Genomic DNA, 10,216 nt, shown 5'->3' on the forward strand with positions numbered 1-10,216 from the left:
CAGCAGTTCCAGTGGTGTTCGAGAAAGAGATAATTTCTAAAAGAGCAAATTTCTTCAGCGTGGCATGTCCCGCTGCTCTCGTGGTTGCGGCTCCCTCATCGAGGAGGGGGACGGACACGATATCTGCGTCAGGTGTTTGGGCATCCAACACGCTGAGGCAGCTTTCGTGGAGTCATCCTGCCCGCACTGTGGGCGGATGACTATAGAGACGTTGCGGTCAGCCAGCTACCACCTTGTCTGCTTCCCGCTTTGCGACCGCAGTGGCCACGGCCGTGCCGTCAGCGGCGGTGAACAGCTTGGGTGGCATGGGGATTTCTGTGAGCGTCAATCCGTCAGCCGATGGCTCGCGGACCGTTCACGCCCCGTCTCGCTCGTCTGGCCGTTCCCAGGAAGGCGGTACCACACTGTCTTACTCCTCCGTCACGCAATCGGACACGATGCGTGACGACGATGAGATGTCCCTCGCAGCATCGGAGGGCGACCTACTGGGATCCAACCCTGACGATTCCTTCGAGCCGTATCCTCCGGGAGATAGAGCTCAGGAAAAGGCAAACGTTGAGATGTCAGCCATGCTCTCTCGGGCCGCCGCGAGCATCGGGCTGCAGTGCACCGGCATCACTGGTGTCGAAATCCGGTACCGGACAGCTCTCGCAAATGGAGCCGTCTGAGGTGGCCGAGGGCAGGGGCTATTCATCTTTTCTAAAGCTCTGGGACCCCTGCCTACCTACTGGAAGGTTACAATCTCATGACACGCTTACGTCTGACTCACCTAGGCCGGTCAACGTCGCTTCGCGATAGATTGTGACACGGCTAGTGCTATGGCGTTTTCAATAGGAACCCCATCTGTCGGTTCGACACAACGTCTCGTTCCCTCCATCAGGGAACAGAGGTTACATACGTAACCGAGACGTTTTACTTTATTAAAACTGTATATATTCATTTATAGTCTATCTGATATTTGACCTGTGTTTTGACTTGCATAACCTTATATGGTTTGCCTAAACCTTCAGAGTAGCAAAGTCTGTTCCAAGGAGCTAGATAGGAAAAGTTATGTTTTGTGTTGTGTGTTCTTCAGTGTTCTTGGAGAAGCGTGATGCGAGCAGCGTCATTTCTGAGCGTCACAGAAGAGCAAACACAGGTGATGAAGAGACAACATTACCTGCTAACCTGGAGAGAGAGTGTTTAGAGGAGGTGTGTGATTATGAAGAAGCCCGAGAAGTCTTTCAGGATAACTATCGCACTGTAAGTCACCTGTCCACGTGCACACGCATGCATGCATACACACTGTGGTGTTTATATTGTGATGACGTCTCTGTTTCTGTTTCAAGGACATCTTCTGGTCTGTCTACATCGGTAAGTACATGCTGCTACAAACATGAAATGCAAATATAATGTACAGGAAGTGAGAGAAACGATCAAATGACATGTTTTTACACGGATATAGATGGTGACCAGTGTGCTGACCAGCCATGCAAAAATGGAGCCTTGTGCTCAGATAGTGTGGGAGGTTACGACTGTATCTGTAAATCAGGCTTCACGGGGACACACTGCGAGACAGGTAGTTCCACACAAAACACAAGATGATTATACACTTGTTCTTGTATGTTTCATACTTGTTATCGTGCATGTGGCATGTGTACACTTTACCTATTGGTACTCAAGAGATTAATATAAGACAGATACAGCTGTACGATTATTTCCGTAAAAAGACGAGTGCCTGGAGGCCTGCAGGGGGGTTTGGGGCGAACTATAGCACACAACACATCATCGCATTGATTCACTGTAAGTGTGTGTTGTTTACATTATGCACGTAACACAAACATTTGACTTACCGTGTGCGATTCATGTCCGGCATCTTTTAGCACATCTCCAAATTAGGGCTGGGCGATAAAACGATAACGATATGTATCGCGATAGACATGTAATCAATATCAATAAAAAATGCGCTCGATAAAAGTTCGATAGTTTTTTTTTTTTTTTTTTTTTTCTTCGTCGGAAGAAACCCATGAAGAAACCAGAGGTTTCAAAGCAAGTTTGGTTGCATGAACAAAGGCACTCGCTCTCTGGTAGCCTAGCAACGTGGGGAGTGACAAGCTAACAGCCAATCGTGTAACAGTATCAAGTTTGGTTGCGCTGTTTCGTTGTCTCGTGCTGGTCTGCTGGATTCCTCTCAGAAACCGGCGACTGATAAGCAGAAAATGAGTGCCGCGGCGAGCGAGGAAATTGTAAATAAAAGAGGAAAAGTCAGCTCGCCAGTATGGGAGTTTTTTTGGATATTACAAGTCTGACCGTAGTCAGACCAATGTCGTCTGCAAAGTATGCAAGACCGTTGTCCCCGCCAAGACTGGTAATACCACAAACCTGGACTGAAAACATACTTTAATAGTTCAACTTCAAGTATTATTAGAGGAAGAATAACTTGAAGACTCGTTTGTTACTTTTTCATATTTCTGCAGGTTTCTAACAATGTTACTGTACTGTATCAGGTTTGTTATTTATGTTACAGATGTACATCAGTCTACCTCAGTTTTCTTTGTTTACAAAACATTGTACATATTTTAAAAAACTTTATTCACCAGAAGGTGAACAGCTAGTGAACTTCCTAGCACTAAGTTTGCACTAAATTCTCAGGTTTTTCTTTATTTATATTTAACACTTTGCACTATTGTATTACACTTTATTAAGCATTTCTTACATTTTATTTTCATTTTGCACCTTAAATGTTAAGAGATAATTGTTAAGTGTTCATTGTGACTTTAGACTTATGTTTACATTTTAATTATTTGAGTTTTGCATGATTGTGTTGACATTTCTGTCTCAATAACTGAGGGGATTATGATCAGAGGAAGTTTAAGTTTAAAATAAAAATGTTTAAATGTACAATATTTTTCTCCTGGTGCTTATTTTAAATGGGTCATAAAAATATCAATAATTATCGATATCGACCGATATGAAACACTGATATCGTGATACAGTTTTCAGCCATATCGCCCAGCCCTACTCCAAATCCAGCGTTATATCCACCGTTTTTATAACATTCATCACACAAATGCAATGAACAAACAAACACAGCTGAACTTCAGTCAGCCTAGTGAAGCGGCATTGATGGGCGTTCTCGTCCCTCGCTGGATGATGTGTGGCCGGGCTTTTTTGGTTGAATTTTCCAATAAGGGACCAAGAAACCTTATTTAAAGAATCCATTTTTGAATAATACTTTCCGTAAACTGTACGATCCCTCGGGGGAGTGTATCGAGCACAGAAATACTACGTCATACGTTGAACTCGCTTTTAACAAGTTGGCCATGTTTAGCATGAGAAGCCACCACGTTTAACAGTGTAAAGAAGTCAGAATGCATGACATAGCATGGTACCTCCGCTTTAAACCAGATTTATGCCGGATTGTTTGTGCATTCGTGGCATGTTGAGATGTGTATTGATTTTTATTGCGACAGATCAAACCGTGTGTCCTGCCGATGATAAGAGTAAAGGCTGTAACCAGTTCTGTAAGCCGGGTTATCAGTCATACGAGTGTCTGTGTGCTCACGGCTGGAAACTACAACAGAAACAGCAGTGTGTACCAGCAGGTCAGTATCACACCAGTGACCCGTTCAATAAGGAGGTTTAACCAACACTGAGTTCAAATGTGAACTCTGAGCTGATTTACACCCAGATGTGAAACTGAGTTTTTGGTTTCAGAACGGCTGATTTGAGTTAGTTCTATCAACTGAGATAAGCACTTGCGCCACAACTATGACAATTCATCATCAATGGAGCTCAGATATGACTTTTCACTATGGCAACGGCACCAAAGCAAAGCGTTTGAGAGCGAGGCACACATTCCTTACTGCTCTGCTTACAGTGGATTTACTGATGTGCTCTATACATCCCTGTGTTATATAGAAAACTGTGGACCTAAGCATGAATGAATTAATAAAGGTGCCAATAAATAAATAAAAAAAGGCTGAAAGGAATGAATATTCTATGTGTATCGTATAGTGTAAATATAGTTATTTCCTCACTCCCTAGAGGGGCTCCATTGAAGAATAATGTCAGAGGCAGACTGACGCTTTGAGCCGGTTTGAGTGGGGCTGTCTGCACTTCTACATTTACCCTTTATTTCTGCGTTCATGTGTATTTATTCATTTATTGTAATATTTTAATAATTCTTAGTCGTTTCTCATCCTCCATAGAAATCTGTGAGAAACTGTATGAGAAAGATTTAAGAGCACAGTCACGGTGGCTGATGTTATTGATGTAAGAAGAAATGAGAGACATCTAATTCACTGTAAAGAGAAACAGTTTTAAAGCAAATGTATGCGGAAATGACCAAATCTACACGGGTCCTAAAATCCTCTCCTGAAATAAATGTACCTCTCTATGAATTATCGCAGCCTTGACAAATGACATTTAAGTCACTGAATGTATTAAATGAAAAAATGAGTAAGGCACACAACTTGCGCTTTAAAAAGGGGGAAGACATGAAAAGAAACTCTAGATTTTTCAAAGAAAACCTGCTATAATTTACCTCTCTGAAACAAACTTGACTAAGGCCGGATTCAGTAAGAGCCGCCTTTTGGAATTGTTTTCTGTTGGCAGAGATGGTTTTGCGTGCTGTTTATGCACGCCAGCTGCCACGGGTTTTGCCGCCTGCTGCGCCTCACGGTTTTTCCGGAGCGCTCTGAACGCCTGAAGTTGAAAAAATATGTAATGCACGTGAGTAGAGATCCAGTGACCCACTCCAAAATGTGCATATGTCCGTCATGAACGTGATCCACACAGCTCCAGGGTAATATACATGGCTCATGACATTTGTGAGCAAAAATAATTGACTAATTTAGTCACGTTTGGATGTGAACAGGATTATCACAGTTGTCACTCAGAATGGTGTGTGTCTTGTAACCACTAGAAGCAATGAGATTCAGAAGATGAGATTGATTTTGAGTGAGAACCGTGATAATCCTGTTTATATCCAAAAACTAGGAAACAGACAGGATTGTGGAGCCTGAAATGTGTTCTGCTGTCTTCAGTGGTGTTCCCGTGTGGTAAAGTGAACAGTTTAAGCCAGTGGGACAGACGTCAGTCAGCAAACATACTGTCGGAATATGCAGGACTGGCCTGTGGCTCATCCGAGTGTCCCTGGCAGGTAAATATCAAAACCTGAAGGGTTTCACCATCGCCATTAACATCTTTCATCTTCACTGCATCATCATTCTTTGTGACAGGCGATGCTGCGTCATGACTCGAAAGGCTTCTGCAGCGGTGTGATTCTTCAAGACAACATGATTCTCACCACAGCGCAGTGTGCCAGGAAACACCCTGACTTTCAAGTGGCAGTGGGTGAGTGAGTGTGTTCTCTAAAGAAAGGAATGCATGAGCCGTGATGATGGCGTGTAACCAGTGCTCGAATTGAATCAAGTCTTATGGGGGGGTCACTTTTTATTTGGTGGGGGTTCGTCTTGAAAATATACAATTTATACACAATACACAATTTGATCATAATATGCATAACTATATTCTATTTATTCAAAACAGACTTATATAAAAGAACAGGTTTCTTTGACTCTATTTTGGATCAAATCAATACTGGCTTGGTGAACATGAATGACCTTTGAACGGTTGTTTATATCCAACAAAATAATTCACGCAATATATTCCGATTTAGTATTTACTATTTTCCCTAAAAACAACTGGATGATTGACACTTTGAATAATAATGTTTGTTATTCCAAAAGACTTGTTTAGAAACCAGTGTATTAGATATTAAAAATATAAATTGTGACAAGAAGACCGGCTGTGTGTTAGTGTTGTGGGACTTATTTAAGGATTTTAGTACAGTTTACATTGTTACGTCCAGTAGGTAACGGCACGGGACCGTTATGAGTGAGTCTGTCAGTCCAAAAGTCTGCTTTATTCAGGAACTAACTATGACTATCAATATGTCAATCAAAGGTATTTCAAGAGTGAATTCCGCATTTATATGCCGATATTATTCCAGAAGCTTTGCAGTGTGTATGTGGCAGTTGGTTTTAGCAGGATGGAAAACAAGTTTTATCCAATTCTAAATGGATTATATATAGAACAGAAAAAGTAGAAGCTTTCTCTTCCCGACTGCGAGTGGAGGTTTATTTTTTAGCTGAAGTCAGCTTCACTGGATCAGTCATGTCAACGATGTCCTGTGCTTAGCGGTCTTTAGACGTGGGGCGGGGCGTTTCAAATTTAAAGTAACATGACAACTAGCCCATAAACAAACTTAATATAAATTATTGTAAATAATTGATTCACGAAATTTACCAAATCCATTGCATGAATTTAATCACACTGTCAATATCATTATAATTTGTACTCAAATAAAAATATCTGAGGGACACCCCAAGTCTATTTTTTACTTCTTATGGGGGGCCCTAATGCCTAATTGGGATCCCGGATCCCCCAGCCCCCCTTCAATTTGAGTGCTTCGTGTAACCATCACCATGTGAAATTCCACAGGTAAGACCATGACGTCGTATGAAGCAGACGAGCAGGTGCTCGGGGTTAAACAGGTGCACGTTCATCCGCTCTACACTGACAGCGACTCTCAGAATGATCTGGCCGTACTGGAGCTGCAGCAAAAGATGGTCTTTAAGAAGAACGTGTCGCCAGCATGTCTTCCTGAGAGAGACTTCGCTGACAGCGTCCTCATGTCAGGAAAGTATATGGGTGCCGTCACAGGATGGAAAGAAGATGAAGGTGGAGCCGAGTTTCAGGGGAATCTCTTATTAAATCATCTGTCCTATGAGAAGCTGTCGACATGTTCACAACGTCACTCCGCTCAGGTCAGTAGAGGATAAATCACACAAACACATGTCCGTTTTAAAAGTGTGTAGTGCCATGAATTACTTAATTATACCTGTTGTAATATATTCTATATATGACATTTCACGGAAGCGATTGGATTAAGTCTGACGTCTCGCACCACTGCTTCAGGGTCCAACCGCTCTTCCTAAAACCCCCGATCTTTATTATTCGGCACTTTGGTGCGATTGATATTTGTCTGAACTTTACAGATGATATTTAATATTTATTTTAGAGACAAATCCATTCGCTTCATAATACGTTAATATGTTGTCAGGAGAGATGCGGATTACTTTTGTTTTGATCGTATCTTCTATTTGACCTTTCTTTTTTATGAAAGCTCTTAATAACTCTTTTAACATCAATCCCGCACTTTATTTTCTCAATCTTGCATGTTTATAAACTGAAACCAAATGTCAGACGTACAAGCGCTTTGCTTCCAATGGACACTAGGGGAGACCCCGAACGTTCGAAGATTTGATGCTTCGATAGGAGGAGCCTGATTCAACTACCAACACAGTCGAATCTTCGCAGAGGTGTTATGCGATGGGGATCATGCCATTTTGGTTATATGGGCAGTGGCGTAGCAGACGGGCATGCACTGCGCCCCCAAAATATAATTTATGATTTAAAGAAATGGGACATTTTTAGGGTTGGTACCAAAACCCCTGGCGCATGTGAGCGTGAGGTCTGTTTATGACCCAGTGCGTCTCTCCGCGTCTTCTTTGCTGGGAGACCGGTAACGAGAAACAGCTCGTTCCGCAAGCACCTGCAGATAACTCCAAACATTTGTCTGTATGTTTGAGCATTTAAATATGAACTAACACTTTGTCTGTAAATGCACATAGTTTGTTTTTTAGACTGAACTTTGCGCTGCATCATTAAAAAAAATCTAAATCAATGCATATGACAGGCACGGCCTGAACTAAAAGCAAGCGTGCGTGTCAGGAGGACCGAGAAACAGTGCGCAGGAAAAAAGATGAAAGGGGCTTTTTGATTGTTTAGATGATAAGATGCTTTATTGCATTCCTCCTTTACATGTGGTAAAAGTAACTGTATTGGTAGTTCATTGGTAATGTATTCCCGTTTGTAAAATAGTTTTGAGGCGAGATCTGGTCAGCATATATGTACCTGATGTTTAAGGAAAATGTCCAATTTATTTAGCGCATCGTGACTTGATACTGGCTTATTTCGTTTCGTTTCTTATTTTTATTTATTTTAAAGTTCTATTTTGTTCTAAACCAATTCTGTAAATTAATGTGTGATTGTTTTGCTGTGCATCAATGTTGCACTGCACTTTGCGCTGTACTCTTAACCACCTGGTGTCGCCCCCCCAAACACACGTATGATTCGACTATCAGTTGACTATAGTCAAGACATGATCATTCTGATTCGACTTTGTAAATACTTAGTCAGGGACACCCCTAATGGACACACATCGTGTTTGTATCCGACTTAGAAATGTGCACCTCTCAGAAAACGTTGACAAATAAAGATCATTTTAGATGTTTAATTGTGATTTGGAGCATTGGGATCGCCACAAGAGCAATATAATTATTATTTTAAAAAATCCTTGTAGTTCGTTTCAAATTCAATTGAAGTGATTTTACAATTGGAAACATCAAAAGAAATCCACTGAAACTATCATTACTTGTTTGTGGTCATTTATTGTATAAATAAGCAGCTGGTTTTGTTTTGTCTTTAGGTGACCAATAAGATGTCGTGTAGTCTTCCTCAAGCTAAAGCAGACTGTATATTTGGATCGGGCAGTCCTGTGCTCACTCTGTATCGGGAGGTTTTCTTCATCACTGCTATAGTGAGCCGACCATCGGGATTCAACTGTAATGATGGTTATATCTTACAGAAAGTGTCTCGCTCTTTACCCTGGTTAAACTCTTTCATGAGCCTGTGATGTTTTGCTGTCTTTAAACACGTCTTGCTAAACCGAAACAACACGCTACTTCCCATCTTTCTTTGTCAGATGGAAAATAAATAAGAACAGTAGAACAGATCTGGTTCTCTGGTCAGAAATTCCATGAAACGCTGTCAGAACGTCAATGAAACAGGATACACATTCAGTAACCTTCTATTGTAATGTTTTACTGTCCGTGTAGCAGCGTACTGATGTTTAATTGCATAAAGATTATACCAAAGGGATAATCCACAGCCAGCCTGCGTAAAAGGGTTTTAATGCACGCCACAAAGCAAAGTTCATTCAAATCCTTTAACGCACGTCTAGCTGTGGATTATACCGCTTATACAATGGTCATTTTCCAAGTTATTCAAGCTGTTATTGATATTTACAGTTTAATTTTAGATCAAACCGATGAAAATGATGGTTATTTTCCAATCAGAATCCGGTACTCAAACAGACCATGGTTATAAATAGAAATAACACATTTACTCTCATATCTACACTTATGTAATACATAATAATAATAATAATAATAATAATAAATCTCCATCAGTGAAGCTTTACACACGAAGAACATAAACCTTTATTGACTCCCTTTGTATTCCACAACATTCAAAGGTCACACTCCTGCTTCATAGGAGAGGGGTTGAATGAGCCGTTGTTGCAATTCGCAACCTCACCACTAGATGCCACTAAATTTCATAGATTGGACCTTTAACTGGACAAAGGTTTCTTCATGATATAAATTGACAAATAATAATAAATATCTTGTTTTTAAAGTGTATTTTAATTCAATTTTTGTCTAATTTTAAATGATTATTCATCTTGAGGTTCCAATTTATCGTACACATTGTCTCAGTGTGGTAGTCAGTGCAAAAGTGAACACACACACACACAACAACAAACTGTATGTTATACTACTTATTACTTTCAGTATTTATTCTGTGTTATTCGTTGTTTGATCTGTTGTTGTCAATTAAATGATGAATAATAATTGAGTAAGAAGTATTATGAGCAAGTAATAAATGAATGCTTAAAGTAAGATTTCCTGTTTTTTACTTGCTTGAGCTGTTTTCCTCCATTGGTGCATCACAGACACAAACTGTATCTGCATAGTTGGATGTATCAGGGGTCTAAACGTAGAAAGAGAGAGAGAGAGAGATTTTATCGCACTTTATTAACTAATTTAAGAACAATTAACAAACGTACACTTTACTCCAGACATTTAGCAAAATGTAAATTCATTTCTTTACAATTCCATACATTTACAAATTCCTCTATATTCTTCATGGTTTTATAAAATAAAAAATCAAATCTAATTCTTCCTTTTATTAAACTCCTTAAAACTTTCGCAGGCGTACGCACCAACGGCTGCCCGCCTTAACCTGGTGGTATCATGTAAGACTCGGGCTGACACTGGTTCTACGCGGAGGCTGTAGAACCTTGCGAAGGTATTGGGCGTAGCCCAAC

At 40.6% G+C, this 10,216-nt stretch overlaps 1 protein-coding gene across 1 annotated transcript in view; it reads left to right on the forward strand.

Annotated features, from left to right (window-relative positions):
• The window catches only part of proza (protein Z, vitamin K-dependent plasma glycoprotein a), a 12,466-nt gene extending 2,680 nt beyond the window's left edge, over window positions 1-9,786 (forward strand). Inside the window, exons 3-10 of the mRNA XM_079457188.1 lie at window positions 1,076-1,242; window positions 1,329-1,353; window positions 1,445-1,558; window positions 3,453-3,584; window positions 5,028-5,143; window positions 5,223-5,337; window positions 6,487-6,812; window positions 8,537-9,786. Coding sequence (XP_079313314.1) covers window positions 1,076-1,242; window positions 1,329-1,353; window positions 1,445-1,558; window positions 3,453-3,584; window positions 5,028-5,143; window positions 5,223-5,337; window positions 6,487-6,812; window positions 8,537-8,743 — 1,202 coding nt within the window. The 3' untranslated portion in view covers window positions 8,744-9,786. The remainder of the gene's footprint in view (window positions 1-1,075; window positions 1,243-1,328; window positions 1,354-1,444; window positions 1,559-3,452; window positions 3,585-5,027; window positions 5,144-5,222; window positions 5,338-6,486; window positions 6,813-8,536) is intronic.
• Window positions 9,787-10,216: the final 430 nt, after the last annotated feature.

This window comes from Barbatula barbatula (assembly GCF_947034865.1).
Source record: "Barbatula barbatula genome assembly, chromosome: 5".
Classification (NCBI taxonomy): Eukaryota; Metazoa; Chordata; class Actinopteri; order Cypriniformes; family Nemacheilidae; genus Barbatula; species Barbatula barbatula.